This window comes from Thamnophis sirtalis, unplaced genomic scaffold (genome assembly GCF_051295495.1).
Source record: "Thamnophis sirtalis isolate CommonGarterSnake01/CBP01778 unplaced genomic scaffold, rThaSir2_p1.2 scaffold_15, whole genome shotgun sequence".
NCBI classification, from domain to species: domain Eukaryota; kingdom Metazoa; phylum Chordata; class Lepidosauria; order Squamata; family Natricidae; genus Thamnophis; species Thamnophis sirtalis.
Genome location: NW_028261395.1, coordinates 2,333,391 through 2,351,236, shown reverse-complemented (window position 1 = coordinate 2,351,236; position 17,846 = coordinate 2,333,391). Strand labels below are relative to the sequence as shown.

At 44.2% G+C, this 17,846-nt stretch overlaps 1 protein-coding gene across 1 annotated transcript in view; it reads right to left on the bottom strand.

Annotated features, from left to right (window-relative positions):
* Positions 1–2,008: 2,008 nt before the first annotated feature.
* The window catches only part of HHEX (hematopoietically expressed homeobox), a 19,306-nt gene continuing 3,468 nt past the window's right edge, over positions 2,009–17,846 (bottom strand). Inside the window, exons 2-4 of the mRNA XM_087701827.1 lie at positions 7,628–7,806; positions 4,909–4,959; positions 2,009–2,548 (exon numbers count right to left, since the gene is read on the bottom strand). Coding sequence (XP_087557953.1) covers positions 2,315–2,548; positions 4,909–4,959; positions 7,628–7,806 — 464 coding nt within the window. The 3' untranslated portion in view covers positions 2,009–2,314. The remainder of the gene's footprint in view (positions 2,549–4,908; positions 4,960–7,627; positions 7,807–17,846) is intronic.

Below are 17,846 nucleotides of genomic sequence, written 5' to 3'. Positions count from 1 at the left end.
AGGGTTAGGTTTAGGGTTAAGTTTAGGGTTAGGTTAAGGGTTAGGGTTAGGGTTAGGGTTAGGGTTAGGGTTAGGGTTAGGGTTAGGGTTAGGGTTAGGGTTAGGGTTAGGGTTAGGGTTAGGGTTAGGGTTAGGGTTAGGGTTAGGGTTAGGGTTAGGGTTAGGGTTAGGTTAAGGGTTAGGGTTAGGGTTAGGGTTAGGGTTAGGGTTAGGGTTAGGTTTAGGGTTAGGGTTAGGTTAAGGGTTAGGTTAAGGGTTAGGTTTAGGGTTAGGTTAAGGGTTAGGGTTAGGGTTAGGTTTAGGATTAGGTTTAGGGGGGTTAGGTTTAGGTTTAGGGGTTAATTTTAGGTTTAGCGTTTACACCGTGCTTCTGTCTCCGTGCTGTTGTCGCCCTGTTGATGATGTCAGCTACGCGGTTCCGCCGAGCGCCCTTTAGTCGAACGCGGTTTTGTGGTGGAACCTATATTGGTATCTGGTAAATATCTATGGAGATTCTCAATCCTCCAAGTCACGGTTGTCCCAAAGGTGCTTTTTCCAAAGGCAACTGGACATTGTTTTTCCTTTTAAATGTCTCGTTCCTCATTCAAGAAGCTTCTTCGTTCTGATCTGTTGGTCTCTGGTATTCTTTAGCCATTGTTTACTAAAATCCTACGAGTAAACCCTGCTATATAAACCACTCTGGCTGTATCAGTGTTTCTCAGCCGCAAAGAATGGGAACCCAGCCAGGATTCTTGAATATGCTCTAACGATCTACCTCATACACCACATTATAGTATGACTTATAGATGAACACGAAGCTAAAAGAAAAGAAACTACATAACATCTTAGTGAATAAGGCCTTCTTGGGATTCTTCCTTGTTCTAGGATACTGTACACAGGGAGAATCATTTCACACAATCTAGATTCATAATTCCTTCGAAGGCATGGTTTTAGGGATGGGTCCTTGAATAAGCTACAGTAGTTGGGTTAAAAAAAACAGACCACAAACTAGGATCTGCAAACCAAAAATCTATATTATGACTAAACATGATAAGTGAACATTCAACCATAGAGTTACTCCCTTCCAACCATGGACTAGTGAGCATGGCTAGTGTAAGCCAATATCAAATTCCTTAGACCAGTGTTTCTCAACCTTGGCAACTTGGAAGATGTCTGGACTTCAACTCCCAGAATCCCCCAGCCAGCATTCGCTGGCTGGGGAATTCTGGGAGTTGAAGTCCAGACATCTTCAAGTGGCCAAGGTTGAGAAACACTGTGCCAGCCTCTGCTTTGCTGTTGTTTCGGCTGCCATGAAACGGGGAGGGAGGGCATGGTGTTTGGGAGGGGTTACTCATTGTGCTGGTGGAAGTTTCTGGAGCTCAGCTGCCTGTCGGACTACGCATGCGTAGGAGATTCCCGCCGGGACTAACGGCATCGACATTCCATCTCCGTGATGCCTTTTGAAGTTATCTCACACCTGACACTTGGGAGAATTATGATTGGACTGTAACTGTGATGCCAAGGGGTGGGGAATGGGCTATTCTATATATCAATCGCTTTCGCGCCTAAATAATCAGACTTCGCTTCGCTATGCCTTTAATCATTTATAATTAGTAAAAGTACACTTGATTTCTATTCATGGAGTCTCGTGATCTTCTTTCCTAATTACCTAATGGAGAGGTTCTGACACACTGCCTTAGACCATTCATATCTCAAATCAACAATAAAGTTCCTTTTCATTCTCCTACCATCATTTATATTATTTAATAATAATATAAATGTCTTGTACATTATTTTCCATACCTCAGGGCAGGTTATTTCAATGGAATATGTACTTTCATGAAGGGTACTCTCGTGACCCACGCAAAACTCCGATTTCATTCTGCATACTATTACATTTGTGAGATCCCTGCAAGAGAATGCATCCCACAGACTAAAAGTTTCCTTGAGAACATCAGAAAATTCTTTTTTTCGCGTTGTTCCCTGTTGTGATTGTTTTCTCTCTCCCCACCCCCCCCCCGTGTAATCTAAGGATCTTCATGTTTAAATTCACGGAGGAGAAGGCAGCATTCTGGGCAAGGATACAAAATCAACCCCAGGACAAATAGGGGAACGCAAATACAGGATCCCCTTCCAGTCATGAAGAGATCTACTCCTTTATCAAACGGATTGTCTCGACAAAGACAATGACAATTATTTACAGAGTTTGTTATTCCTTCGCTCTTTCTCCATCCGACTGAAAGAGAAGAGAGTCCCCCCTTTTATAGCACTGATTGTTTTTTGTTAAGCCAGTTCCTCTTAAAGTGCAAATAGAGGGAAAGTCCATCTTCAGGTGCTACAGACGGGGACCGTTGAAATAGCCTTTGTCTCCTTCAATGTCCACCTCTTGATCTGAATCATCTGAGATGTCCGAATCCAACTCTTCTTGGGAGACAGGTGAAGGGGTATATGGTGGCCTATGTGGAGACAGTCCTTTATCCATCTCAGGGGGACTCAAGCAATTTTCTTGTTTGGAAGTCTGAAGACTTTCTCCACTTTCTGATTCCTTTTTGTTGGGCTGAGGGGTCTCCTGAGAATAAACAGAAGAAGTCATGGAATCAAGACTATTTGGCGAGAAAACCACTGGTTTGGAAAATATTGGCCATTACGAGCTTCCTTTGGACACTACAGAAATCTAGTTTTCTGAAAACCTAGTTCTGCCAACTGGCTTAGGACAGTCCCATTCTGGAGACAGTTAGTAGATTAGGAGAATATTTTACCTCTACCCCATATAGCAATAGCAATAGCAGTTAGACTTATCTACCGCTTCATAGGGCTTTCAGCCCTCTCTAAGCGGTTTACAGAGTCAGCATATTGCCCCCAACAACAATCCGGGTCCTCATTTCACCCACCTCGGAAGGATGGAAGGCTGAGTCAACCTTGAGCCGGTGAGATTAGAACCGCTGAACTGCAGATAACAGTCAGCTGAAGTGGCCTGCAGCACTGCACCCTAACCACTGCGCCACCTCGGCTCTTTATATATATGAATCCTTTTTATTCAGTTTGTTGTTAATGTTTTAACTTTCAATGTTCTATGTTGTTAACATTCCAATTTGTTACCCCATAAATTATGAGATTTTAATCTGCCAGCATCACTTGATAGTAAAATGGGTGGCATATAAATTAATAAAATAAAAAATTAAGTCACTCACTCTTTAATAGAAAAAAAATAGTAGCTAGAGATTAGGGTAAAAGCTTAGCTGACCAATGCGTGACCCGTCAAAACCGCGGTCCACTAAAGCGCGCCCGATTAAAGCGCGTACCTGATGTCATCAGCAGCGCGACAAATACGACCGCGGGGGAAAAAAGGGCGCTTTAAAAAGCGCTTTTACAGCAAGCCGATTCACATAAAGGTAAGGGTTAGGGTTAGGTTTAGGGTTAGGGTAAGGGTTAGGTTAAGGGTTAGAGTTAGGTTTAGGGTTAGGTTAAGCGTTAGGGTTAGGTTTAGGGTTAGGTTAAGGGTTAGCGTTAGGTTTAGCGTTAGGTTAAGGGTTAGGTATAGGGTTAGGTTTAGAGTTAGGTTAAGGGTTAGGCTTAGGGTTAGGTTTAGGGTTAGGTTTGGGGGGGTTAGGGTAAGGTTTTCGCATTATTTTTAAGTTTCCCGCTCACAGCGTGTTGTTTTCGTCGCGCTGTGATGACATCACGTACGCGCTTTCATCGAGCGCGCTTTAGTCTACCGCGGTTTTGTGGTGGAACCGACCAATGTCAGATGACCTTGGCTCATCTCAGATATCTAAGCAGAATTAGACCTGTTAATATATGTATGAGAAAGCACTAAGAAATATATAGCACTATAAATCAAAGAGGGGTTTGGAAATAATGACTGAGACGAATTGTTAAAGGTAAAAGAGTGAGAGGTAATTCATCAAAATTCGGCAAATTACATTTTAGGTTGGTTCTGCCCCATGGGGAAACCAACTGGACATATAGTTTCAAGGTTAGGAACCTGCATCTTAATTAAAGTATGAAAATCCCAAAATGAAATCATACCGATGTTGTATGATGTGCTTGGTTTGGTTTTGATTAAACATGCTACCTATGCATAACCCTTCTCGTTGCAAAGTACATTTTTCAGGTTATCCCAATGTGTGAACTTATCAATGTGTGGTTAAAACAAAACATCATGGCCTAGGATAATGTGTGTACCCAGAAAATGTGTTCATGGGAGTTTATTTCTATTAGGATTCATGTGAACAGAGGACATGTACCGTTAAGCACAGGAAACTGTCAACAATATCTAAACGTGCCACAACTTTTGAAAAAAAGAAAAAACCCATGCTGCTGTGATTCAGGAGTTTTTCAAAAGCCACTTGTCGTCTTAAACAAACTAAAATAATTTTGCACTCCCTATGATTCTGATCTGCTTCAAGTACAGGAATCTGGGCACAGCTAGTAAAGATTCGTGACCCGTCAAAACCGCGTTCCACAAAAGCGCGGTCGACGAAAGCGCGTATGTGACGTCATCACAGCGCGACGAAAAAGATCGAAAAATTGAAATAAAAATTAAATTACAGCAAGCCGATTCACATAAAGGTAAGGGGTAGGTTTAGGTTTAGGTTTAGGGTTAGGGTTAGGTTAAGGGTTAGGGTTAGGTTTAGAGCGTTAGCGTTACGTTTAGCGTTAGGTTAAGGGTTAGCGTTAGGTTTTTCGTTAGGTTAAGGGTTAGGTTTAGGGTTAGGTTTAGGGTTAGGTTAAGGGTTAGGTTTAGGGTTAGGGTTAGGGTTAGGTTTGGGAGGGTTAGGGTAAGGTTTTCGCTTTATTTTTACATTTTTCGATCTTTTTCGTCGCGCTGTGATGACGTCACATACGCGCTTTCGTCGACCGCGCTTTTGTCTACCGCGGTTTTGTGGTGGAACCGTAAGATTAAGGAGCAGGAAACATTAGACTTACCTGCTTTAATCGTCTCCATTTTGCCCGCCGATTTTGGAACCATGTTTTAACCTAATTGAGGGGGGGGGAGAAAAAAGAGCTTACGGTAAATGGGAGAAAAATACGAGAGAGGAAAAACCCCTCTTAAAAACTACAATCCAATACACACTACTTATCTGCTATGGATGGATAGGCCTGAGAGATACTCATCAGATGCTGCAATACTGCAAATGCCTACTCAAAACGAGATATTTTTAATAGTATGAGAGTAAGGAGGGGACCTAATTCAAATGTGACTTCTGAATTAATCTGTCTACAGGAAATTCTCCCCGTTAAGTGAAACATGCCTACAGTACTTAACAGCCTGAGAAGGGAAGTCTTGTTTTTTCAGGCCCCTGAAAGGGAAGAAGATTTGAGAGCAATGACCTCCACTTAAAGCCTCTTTACCCCATCCCCTCTCTGTTCCCAAACTTGGAGACTTTCTCAAGCAAGAAAGAAAGAATGGCGGTGACATCTAATTGCACTGATCCTGCACAGAGAGGGCACAGCTATGTTCCAAATAATAAAAGCACATCATTTTGCTTTTATGAGACCTTATGAGAAGAAAGTGGGATAGGAAGGAGAGAGGAAAGAAGGCAGGGAAGCAAGGAGGGCAAGAGGGAGGGAAGGAAGGAGAGAAGGAGAGTAGATAGGAAGGAGGGAAGGAGGGAAGAAAAGGAGGGAACTCAAGAGAAGAGAAAGGAAGGAGGGAAGGAGGGAAGGAGGGAGGGAAGATATGAGAGAAGGAGGGGGGGAAGAAGAGAGGAAAGGGAAGGGGAAGGAAAGGAGGAAGGGAAAAGAAAGGAGGGAAGGAAGGAGGGAAGGAGAGAAGGAGGGAGGGAAGGAAGGGGAGTGGGAAAGAAGAAACAAGGGAAGGAAAGAGGGAGGGAGGGGAGAAGATATCTAACCTCTGATGTCTATAAGGATTTTGATATTATGGGAACGTCTTGAAACGCAGTCAAATGTAAAGCGAAACAGTGAATGTTGTACTGTTTTTTACCAGTTATTGGTTGTTGTATTTTTCTTTTACTAATAAAAATATTTATTTTTAAAAAAAAATAGAGACCTGCAGAGGAGATTAGTGGGTAGGATTTGTGGAATTTAGAAATGATTTTTCTAATAACTTAATTTTCAAACGAACCACCTTCACACCTTATCGGTTTAAAAAAAAATAGCACAAACCTCAACGTAAATATGCTTATTTATGCATTAAATATTACTATACTAACACATACATACAGACAAATTACATTATGTTTGGTATATGGTTTATGCTTAATATAAATTACTTGCACAGCTTAACTTCTTTCTTTAGATGTGCTTTAAATCTGCCGTTCTCAAAGTATAGTCTGGGGAACCCATTTCGAGGATTCCCCAAAGTCAAATAAATATTTGTTTTAATACAGTACATATTGATCGATGTAACCCACACAGAAATCAATTTTCTTTGAGATCTGCAATAGTTTAAGAACGTTTTTTGGGGTCCCAGCGACCAAAATGTTTGAAAACCCACTCCTTTAAATAAAATACAATCAGACATTGTCATTATTTTTTCCCCACACCTCGGGAGATTGTACAGGCAGTCCTCAACTTACGACAGTTCATTTTTAGTGACCGTTCAGTTACAACGGCACTGAAAAAGGTGACTTATGACTGTTTTTCACACTTATGACCACTGCAACATCCCCACGGCCAGTCACGTGATTTACATCTGGATGCTTGACAACTGTGTCATATTTATGACAGTCGTTATAAACTACCGCTAGTCCAGAATGCAGCCGCGCGAGCGATATTGGGTGTACCGAGATACACCCATATTACACCTATCCTCCGCGAGCTGCCCTGGCTACCAATTGGTCTCCGGACGCAATTCAAGGTGTTGGTTATTACCTTTAAAGCCCTACATGGCTCAGGACCAGCCTATCTGCGAGACCGCCTACTGCCACATACCTCCCAACGGCCGATAAGATCCCATAGGGTGGGCCTCCTTAGGATGCCATCAGCCGGACAGTGTCGGCTGGCGGGCCCCCGGAGGAGAGCCTTCTCTGTGGCTGCTCCGACCCTGTGAAATCAGCTACCCGCAGAGGTCTGGACCTCACCCACCCTCATGGCCTTCAGAAAAGCTGTAAAAACCTGGCTGTTCCGGCAGGCCTGGGGCTGTTGACCTTATTATGTAGGGTCCAGCCCCAATCAGAATGTATGCGTGTTGGAGGATTTTTAAATTTTTTATTTTTATTTTGTTTGTTTTCTTTGTTCTGTGTAATTGGGATTGGGAGGCCCATAAATCTAATAAATTAAATTAAATTATTAATTGTGACAGTCATGGTCAGTCGGTCACTTTTACCATCTAACCCTCAAAGCCAAGGGGGAAGCCGGACTCACTTTAACAACCGTGTTACTAATTGAACACCAGCAGCGATTCGCTTAACAAACGTGGCCAGGAAAGTTGTAAAACGGGGCAGCAAAAGTCTCACAGCGCAATTTCCCACTTAGCAGCACAAATTCTGGGCTGCATCGCGGTCGTTAAATCGAGGGACTACGTGCGTTGTGCAGCTCTGTAAGGGATGGAGTCCCAGTTCGCACCACTTTGGGGGAGAACCGGCTGTTAACTTTCTGAGCAGTTTGGCGAACTGGTTGCTGGAAGAAATCATTAGGGCAGAGAACCGGTGGTTAAATTCTTTTTTGGGGCGGGGCTCCTCACCTGCCTCTCGCTGAGCTGTAGCACTTTGGCCAGGCGCTTCCTTTCGGGCGGGGAGAGGTATTTCTGGGTCTCGAACTTCTTCTCCAGCTCGATGGTTTGGTCGTTGGAGAAGCGCACTTGGCCTCCTTTCCGCTTGTGTAGCGGCCTCTGCATGAAGGGGCTCCACAGCAGCGGCTTCCCTGAAAGAGACGATGCCAGGTGGGGTGGGGGTTAGGACCATTGTTCCCTCTAAATTTTTTTTCCAGTGTGCGCGGAAAAGTATAGTGTTTGAGCGGCACATTGTCATGCCTGAGCACCTGGATTTTTTTCACAGATGTCGTCACCCAAGGCAACAACCGCCCGCCGAATGCAGCCTCACGAGCGATTGTGGGTGCGCCTCGGTTCACCCACGTAACACCTATCCTCCGCGAGCTGCACTGGCTGCCTGTTGGTCTCCGGATACGCTTCAAGGTGCTAGTTATTACTTATAAAGCCCTTCATGGTATTGGACCTGGGTACTTGAGAGACCGCCTGCTGCCAATTACCTCCAACAGACCGATTAGATCCCACAGACTAGGCCTCCTCCGAATTCCATCCGCCGGCCAGTGTCGACTGGCGACTACCCAGAGGAGAGCCTTCTCTGTGGCTGCTCCGACCCTCTGGAACGAACTCCCCGTGGAGATTCGAACCCTCACCACCCTCCAGGCCTTCCGCATAGCCCTTAAATCCTGGCTGTTCCGACAGGCCGGGGGCTAAAGACTTGCTGCCCCACTTCTCGAATGGTATGATTGTTGTGTTTTTTAACTATGTATGACTTTTATGTTTTTTGTAATTCTGTTTGTTTTTCCCCTCCCTTTGAGTTGTGAGCCGCCCTGAGTCCCTTTAGGGAAAAAGGCGGCATACAAATAAATTAAAACTAAACTAAACTAAACTAAACAACGAAATCAGTGTTATTTGAAACTCAAAAGTTATGTTTATTCAAAGGTACCCGCTTAATTAAAAGTGTTATATAATATATGACTATATAATATATATAGTAAATTGTGGACTACTTGTATTCAAGTTCAGTGGATGACTCTCTATGGGGAAAGGATCAAAACTTCCCTCTATCCACATTTTCCATACTATGAATTACTTTATATGCTTTATACTTCCCCCCCCCCCCTTACTATCCAATAGTCTGCAGTGATATTAGCAAGTTATGAATAAATTACCCATTGATGTAGATTAGCAATTGCGGTATATAAACCTATTATTTATTGAGTTGCATGTATACAACATTTATATATTGGCTGGCTGTAAATTATATTTGACCATTTGTTTTTATATGATGATCCAAGAACTGGAACCATTTGCTGTATCAATGCTATGGATGGTAATACCTAGCTGACCATGGCTGATCCCCCCCAAAACTAGTAGACTCTTTAGGACCCGCCAGGGAAGGACGGGACGAGCTCCCTTTCTCCGCTACGGGCTTTCAGCTTTCCTAGGCGGCCTACTCCGCTTTCTCCAACTAGGAGTACTTACCCTTCCCTTGGCTAAACCCAGAAAGAAATAGCAATAGCCATAGCAGTTAGACTTATATACCGCTTCATAGGGCTTTCAGCCCTCTCTAAGCAGTTTACAGAGTCAGCATATCGCCCCCAACAACAATCCGGGTCCTCATTTCACCCACCTCGGAAGGGTGGAAGCCTGAGTCAACCTTGAGCCGGTGAGATTTGAACCGCCGAACTGCAGATAGCAGTCAGCTGAAGTGGCCTGCAGTACCGCACCCTAACCACTGCGCCACCTCGGCTCAGAAAGAAAGAAAGAAAGAAAGGAAGGAAGGAAGGAAGGAAGGAAGGAAGGAAGGAAGGAAGGAAGGAAGGAAGAAAGACCTTGCTCGTAATTCTACTGATCTTTAGTCCCGACAAACAACGAGGTAGCGCCAGTTTCCCCCTCCCGCCCAGAAACAACAGCCTTCCGCAAGCTACCCCTGCAAAGTGGGGCGTTTAGGGTGGAAGGCTCCCCTCCCGCGCTATTTGGGACCCTCCCGAGGTGGCCGTCGAGGAAGCCTCTAAGAGCTCAGCGTTTCATTCTTAAATCTCTCCGTTAGAGGAGCAGGGGGTGCAGAGACATCCCCCTGTCGATCGCTCTTCTTCGCTTGACGGGTTTCTTTCCAAAGGCGTTTTAAATGGCATTAAATGCCCACCAGAACAACTAAACACGAGGACAGCCCCCTCCCCACAAATTCCATCACTCTGCTAAACAGCTAATTCCCACCACACTGTCAAATTATCTACTAAGACTGTATTACTGTTGTTCTTCTCTTACTTACTAAGAGCTCTTACTAAGAGCCGAGGTGGCGCAGTGGTTAGGGGGCAGTACTGCAAGCCACTTCAGCTGACTGTTAGCTGCAGTTCGGCGGTTCAAATCTCACCGGCTCAAGGTTGACTCAGCCTTCCATCCTTCCGAGGTGGGTGAAATGAGGACCCAGATTGTTGTTGGGGGCAATATGCTGACTCTGTAAACCGCTTAGAGAGGGCTGAAAGCCCCATGAAGCGGTAGATAAGTCTAACTGCTATTGCTATTGCTATATAGCTAGCTAGATAGATGATAGATAGATGATAGATAGATGATAGATAGATAGATAGATAGATAGATAAATAGATAGATAGATAGATGATAAACAGATATAATGCATGGATGGATGATAGAGAGAGAGAGAGAGAGAGAGAGAGAGAGAGAGAGAGAGAGAGAGAGAGAGAGAGAGAGATAGATAGATAGATAGATAGATAAGAGCTGAGGTGGTGCAGTGGTTAGGGTGCAGTACTGCAGGCCACTTTAGCTGACTGTTATCTGCAGTTCGGCGGTTCAAATCTCACTGGCTCAGGGTTGACTCAGCCTTCCATCCTTCCGAGGTGGGTAAAATGAGGACCCAGACTGTGGGGGCGATATGCTGACTCTGTAAACCGCTTAGAGAGGGCTGAAAGCCCTATGAAGCGGTATATAAGTCTAACTGCTATTGCTATTCCTATTGCTACTTCCTAGTATCTATCTCTCCCCACTTATGACTATAACCATGTGGCTTGTATCTTTACAATTTTCCCATTTGTAGCCTTCTTTCAGACGGGTATATTTAATTGGTACACCAGTGGTACCTTAAAGCAGTGTTTCTCAACCTTGGCAACTTGAAGATGTCCGGACTTTAACTCCCAGAATTCCCCATCCAGCTAAAGCTGGCTGGGGAATTCTGGGAGTTGAAGTCCGGACATCTTCAAGTTGACAAGGTTGAGAAACCCTGCCTTAAAGACCCCCACACCTCATTAACACAAGAGACCTGAAGATTATAGACAGAACTGCGGGAAGGGAAGATGCTTATTTTGCTGCCCCCCCTAGATTGTTTCCCAGTCGGATTCCAACAATATTTTTTTTTTAAATATACTTTTTTATTTTCCATTTTCATAACATACAATCACATGTATACTATTACATAGCCAATATCCTATTGTATTAAGTAGTAATTACATCAGTTCCTCTTGTCATCAACGCCCAGAAAGATAAAAACCCATTATTAGCTCTTCTGCTCTCCTCTTTCTTCTACCTCTCTCCTACCTCCTTTCTTCCCTCCATCATCCTTTTCTACTCTACTTCCCCTTCCTTTCTCCTTCTCCTCTCTCTTCATTCCACTCCTCCTTATCCTCCTCATCTTCCCCCCTTACCCTCGCTCCTATCCCTCTCTTCCCATTTTTCTTTTCTTGTATTTTCTTTTTACCAATAAAATCTTATTTTAAAAAAAAACAAAAAACACCTTAAACCTTTGAAAGGGATGGTGGGAATTGTGATGCACACCAGTGGCCTCCCAGGGTTCGAAACTCACAAAGCACAGAAACCTGGCAATGAGTCTCAACTCAACCAGGGTCCCTAAACTCCCAAGCCCACCCATTTAAGAGGCAGGTTTGTTCGGTTCCGACCCACTCCTAGACTTTAACGGGCAGCTGAAAAGGTCCCACCTGCCAGGAGTTGGGGGGGGGGGGCGGCAGGACGGAGTCGGCCCGGGTTCGAGCCCTTCAGAGGGGGGGGGGTCGGGCAGAGGACCCTGGAAGCAGGCGGCAGAAGGCGAGGGCAGCGTTTCCGTCAATGTGTTTCCTGTTGGTGCATCAAAAGGAGAAGAGCCGAGCCGAGCCTTACTTACTCCCTGTAGTATGCACCCGGCCTCGAACCCCCGGGCGCCGATTTGGAAAGGCAAAGATTCGCGCCCCCCGCGGAGACGGGTCTCGCGCCCGATCGTCTTGGGGGTCAGGCCCCAGCTGCTGATCGCCCTCTGCCCAACCTCTGTCGGGTTATTGTCATCCTTTCTCCTCGGAGGAGGTAGACTGCTCTTAAGCATGGAGGTTTCGTTCCGCGGTGGCGGCTAACAGCTTCCTACTAGTCTATTCCCCCGTGCAACAAGGTCTCGAACTCTCAACCGGCAGGTGGGTTTGCAAAGGGGGGGGGGCAGGGGGTAGATCCCACTTTCTTTCATGTTCTCAGCCACCGAGAGGGAGAAAAAGCGATTTGGAACCTGCCGGGAGAGATTCTGTGTAGTGGTCGCCAACTTTAGCGACTCTTGTTCCGGAGGGTCCTTTTTATTTCTTATTTTTAGTTTTAGTTTTTATTTTACACGCATAAACACATCAACAAGAACACATCAACAAGAACACATCCACAAGAACCAACACATGACTTAAGACAACGTAGGAACAAGAAGTCCCATCATGTATCATACAGCGGTTCCGTATCGGTTTCTTTGCTATTTTAATTTTAATTTTAATTTTAATTTTTATAATATTCCCCTGTTTGTCTGTAAGCCGCCCAGAGTCCCTTTATTTATTTATCAGCACAAATAAAAACATATATATATAATATATATATATATATATAATATATATATATATATATATTATATATATATATATATATATATATATATATATATATATATATATATATATATATATATATATATATATATATATATATATATATATATGCTTGGGATGGTAAATAATGCAACCCAAACTGTACTCTATAATCTCTTAAAGGGAGATATAATTATACATACATACATACATACATACATACATACATACATACACACACACACACACACACACACACACACATACATACACACACACACACACACACACATATACAATTCCAGGTAAACATTCACATGATTATTCTTTTTCTTTGCCAATCTTATACTATTGTTATTCCCTTTAAGAGATTATAGAGTACAGTTTGGGTTGCATTATTTACCATCCCAAGCATCTATTGTGACATTATCTTATTTTCTCTTTCTTTTCTCTCTCCCTTCCTTCTCTCCTTCCTTCCTACCTCCTCTCCTTCCCCTTCTTTCTTCCCTTACCTCTCTCCTACTCTTACCTCCTCTCTTCCCCTTCCTACTCTCTCTCCTTCTCTTTTTCTCCCTTCCTCCCTCCTCTCCTTCTCTTTCTCTCCCTTCTACCCACCTTTCCTTATCTCTTTCTTCTTCTTCTCTTACCTCTCCTCCACATTTCCTCTTCCTTCCCTACTCTCTCTCCTTCTCTTTTTCTCCCTTCCTCCCTCCTCTCCTTCTCTTATTCTCCCTTCCAACCACCTTTCCTTATCTCTTTCTTCTTCCCTTACCTCTCCTCCACTCTTCCTCTTCCTTCCCTACTCTCTCTCCTTCTCTTTCTCTCCCTTCCTCCCTCCTCTCCTTCTCTTTCTCTCCCTTCCAACCACCTTTCCTTATCTCTTTCTTCTTCTTCCCTTACCTCTCCTCCACATTTCCTCTTCCTTCCCTACTATCTCTCCTTCTCTTTCTCTCCCTTCCATCCTCCTCTCCTTTCCCTTCTTTCTTCCCTCTTTTCACTATTTCCTTCCTCCTCTCCTCTCCTTCCTTCTTCCGGAGGGTCCATTTTAACGGCTCCAAAGGAGTTTTACTTCCCAGCTGACCGCTGCGGGCTCTCGATTCAAGCCATCGAAACCTCTGGTCACCAATTCAGATTGACATGTTCTGAAAGTAATTATGCCCCGAGTGAAGTGGAACCGTCGAAAACCGAGGATCAACTTTAGACTTTATATTTAAAAAAAAAAAAAAGGTGGGGGGGGAATCCACAACCGCCTTCTTAATTTTATTTGGTCCCGCTAGCCAAATAAACGAATTTTAATTTGAAATTATTTCTCCTACGCACACCACAATATATGTGAGTGAAAAAATAAAATATTCTTTGTCCTTTTTAAAATTATACCGACAAACGGGATCGAAGAGGCAAGAAGAAAACGGCTTTTTTTCCCCCTTTCTTTTTGGAATTGGCACAGAGCTTCACCCCAATGCACATTGAGGACTAGGATCTTATAAATCACCAGGTTTAGGAGCCTGCAGACTGTATCGCTAGATGACCTTACTTAGTGAACATAAAGTGTGTGGCAACGTCATCGGTGCTGTTTCACTGCCCAATTTCCTTACAGAAACAGCTACTCAGCCAGGAATATCCAACTGGTTCCTGCTTTCCGTCTCTTTTAGATTGCAATCCTATATCCTCCCTCCTAGCTTTGCTAGCTCAAGAGGCAGGTATATAGGATCGCTCCCTGTTGCCTTTTTCTCTAGCAATTGGTTTTTGTGTTAAAACGTTGTGGAAGAGACTTCAGCGATTCTCTTAAAATTTCTGCAAATGTCACTGCAAAAAGTTAACACAATTTATTTTTATTCAGCAGTTACATCTGTTTTTGAATTCGGGGGAATATTCCTCGGGCTCGAGTTGAACGCCAGGTTACAACGCCACAATTATTAGAAAACCTTAAGGTTGCAAATAAACCCGAATTGGATTAGCTGAATATTTTTTTTGAATACTGAGTATTCTGCAATAAATATTATGGTTGTGTTGGGTTTTCCGGTTTACGGGAAGGAAGGAAGATTTACTTCCAAATAATGTAATCCAGGTGATAAATCAGCAAAGCAATATAAAACCAAACACAACAATAATATTTATTGCAGAGTACTCAGTAAAAAAAAATATTCAGCCCCTTTATAGATAATTTGTATAAACATAAATCAACGAGTGGAATTACTAATGAAAAGGCAGAATACACAGATTCAGACGCAGCTTTTAGATTTGCAAATACTTGAGATATATTATTTGTTTTGTGGATGTAAATTGATTCAGAAAAAAGAAATAAACGTGTAGTAAACTATAAATTCATAGAATGGCTTCTCCAGAAAAGCCATATGGATATGCCAGGAAACTTGGTTAAATTATCTCTGTTTAGGACAAACCGAGTTAATCAATCCTTCTCAACTACAAAAAAATGGACAGAAGGAAGCAAACTGACATATTTTAAGCTTGGATTCAAACACATTTAAAGACAAAAATCCCATTAAAATGTATGGACGTGCTTCGCTGTTTTATTTATCTTTCGAAATAACTAAAATACCAGTGTGTGGAAAAAGTGAGAGGGATTTGGGAGGAATTCGTTACTGTTCAGCTTCTGTCTCAATCTGGGGAAGGCTGACCTGCCTCCCCATGTCCCGATAAACCTTGAGATGATAAGCCACAATCCCACACTTCTACCATAGGGAGAATTCACACGTTCTCTTTATATGAAATGGCCATTCCCCCTAGGTTGCCTCGGTGGAGTTTATTCTGAAAAAGAGCTTCTGCCTTTTCAGGGAAACGGATATTACTCTTCTCAAACTAAACCCGCAAGGGACTACTATCAGGAAACAACTCCAGAAACCCCCCCCCCCAAATCCCGAGTCAGACGCCTTCGGAGGTTATATTTTTTTCTGGAAACCCCGCTTCTGATTAACTTGACCTCCATTCACTCAACACAATGTTGCGGTTTCCAGGATGCCCTGAATTAATTCGATCGCCCATCCGGCCTGCCCAAAATGCTGGGCTTAAATAGCAATAGCAGTTAAGACTTATATACCGCTTCCTAGGGCTTTCAGCCCTCTCTAAGCGGTTTACAAAGTCAGTATATTGCCCCCAACAATCCGATAGATAGATAGATAGATAGATAGATAGATAGATAGATAGATAGATAGATAGATAGATAGATAGATAGATAGATAGATAGATAGATAGATAGATAGATAGCAATAGCAGTTCGACTTATATACCGCTTCGTAGGGCTTTCAGCCCTCTCTAAGCGGTTTACAAAGTCAGTATATTGCCCACCCAACCCCCACCACCCTCCAGGCCTTCCGCAAAGCCCTTAAAACCTGGCTGTTCCGACAGGCCTGGGGCTAAAGAGCTTTTGCCCCCCTCCTCGAATGGTATGGTTGTTGTGTGTTTTTTAAATTGTGTATTGTTATGTTCCGTCTTTTTTTAATCCCTTGTCTGTACCCCCTTTCCCTGACTTGGATTGTGAGCCGCCCTGAGTCCCCTTTGGGGAAAAGGGCGGCATATAAATGCAATAAATTCCAATTCCAACAACAATCCGGGTCCTCATTTCACCCACCTCGGAAGGATGGAAGGCTGAGTCAACCTTGAGCCTGGTGAGATTTGAACCGCTGAACTGCAGAGCTGCAGTCAATAGCAATAGCAGTTAGACTTCTATACCGCTTCATAGGGCTTTCAGCCCCTCTAAGCGGTTTACAGAGTCAGCATATCGCCCCCACAGTCTGGGTCCTCATTTTACCCACCTCGGAAGGATGGAAGGCTGAGTCAACCTTGAGCCGGTGAGATTTGAACCGCTGAACTGCAGATAACAGTCAGCTGAAGTAGCCTGCAGTGCTGCAGTCTAAAATCTAGCTGCCTAATCTATGTCTCGTGAACAGCCATTCACACACACACACACACACACACACACACACACACACACACACAACTTGTATTGAAGTCTACTCAGAAACCAGTCCCATCGGGCTGGAGTGGAATCGGGTGCCACGTCCCAGCTCCCAAATTACGCACTTTCACTTCAGTGGCACTTATTCCTCCTGGGTCTGGACCCAGTGAGTTGCCATTTCCGTTCACGACTCGAACCCAGCACCGAAAGCAGCCAGGAAGCCAAGAACGTTTGTAGGTCCCCCGGTCCCCCCCCAAATAAAGAATCTTGGTAGCCTTTGGGGCGCTCCCCAAGAGCCGAGGTGGTGCAGTGGTTAAATGCAGCACTGGAGGCTCCTTCAGCTGACTGCAGTTCAGCAGTTCAAATCCCACCAGGCTCAAGGTTGACTCAGCCTTCCATCCTTCCGAGGTGGGTGAAATGAGGACCCGGATTGTTGTTGGGGGCAATATCCTGACTCTGTAAACCGCTTAGAGAGGGCTGAAAGCCCCATGAAGCGGTATATAAGTCTAACTGCTATTGCTATTGCTATTCTTGAAGGCCTGGAGCTCTTGAGATGTTCCAGGGGAGGAAAAAGGACATGGAGGCGGCTGCAGAAGGCAGACGGGCAGCCCGGCACCTCTTGGAAGTCTCTGTGGAGTGGGTGGAACCCCCGCTAAGCCGAGCGGACACGTTTCAAAGAGTTCGACTCCCCCAACGTCGCCTTCCTCTCCCCCCCCCCTTTCGGTTTGGGGTTTCTGTCTGTCTCCGCGCCTTTGAAAAATGCAAAGATTGTTGTTGCAATTTCGGCGCAAACAGCCTCTTTTTTTCTTTTCTTGAAAGGAAGCAGCGAGTTATTTTAGCTGTCATAAAGCTCCATCCCACACAGAGGAAATGAACAATATCAGAAAAACGGATCCGGGCTATCAGAAGCCGAGTGTTTCCTGAATGCGCCTGTATTGAGGATGTCGATAAAATAATCAGCAGCGCGCACGGCTCCCGGAGTCGAGCCAGCTCCGGGCCTCCAGGAAAATAACTTTACAGCTTCTGAAACCAGATTTGGCTCCTATCAAGAGCTCAAGATATCCTGTATGGACGGAAAGGGGTTCAGCCAACCTCGCTCAGGAGGCACGAAGAGGCTCCTACGATTTCGCAAAAGACGCGAGGTCGAACCGGGCTGGGGGGAAATGGACCGAAAGAGAACCCCGGAGATCCATGGGTTGGGGGTTTTTCCAATAGTTCTGGGATCCCAATTCCTAGAAATCCTAAGAGGGCATGGGCATTGTAGTCCACAACCAATACGCACGCTTATTCCGCGAATAATAATAGAAGCACGCCTCTTTCTCAATTAAGCCAAGTTTCTGGACCTTGCCCGACCCACTGACTTCTAAGCTAACCTAAAGTTGGAATCCTGTCGCAAAGTAGACTAAAGTAGGAATATCCTATAATTTAAGGACCGTAGGAAACG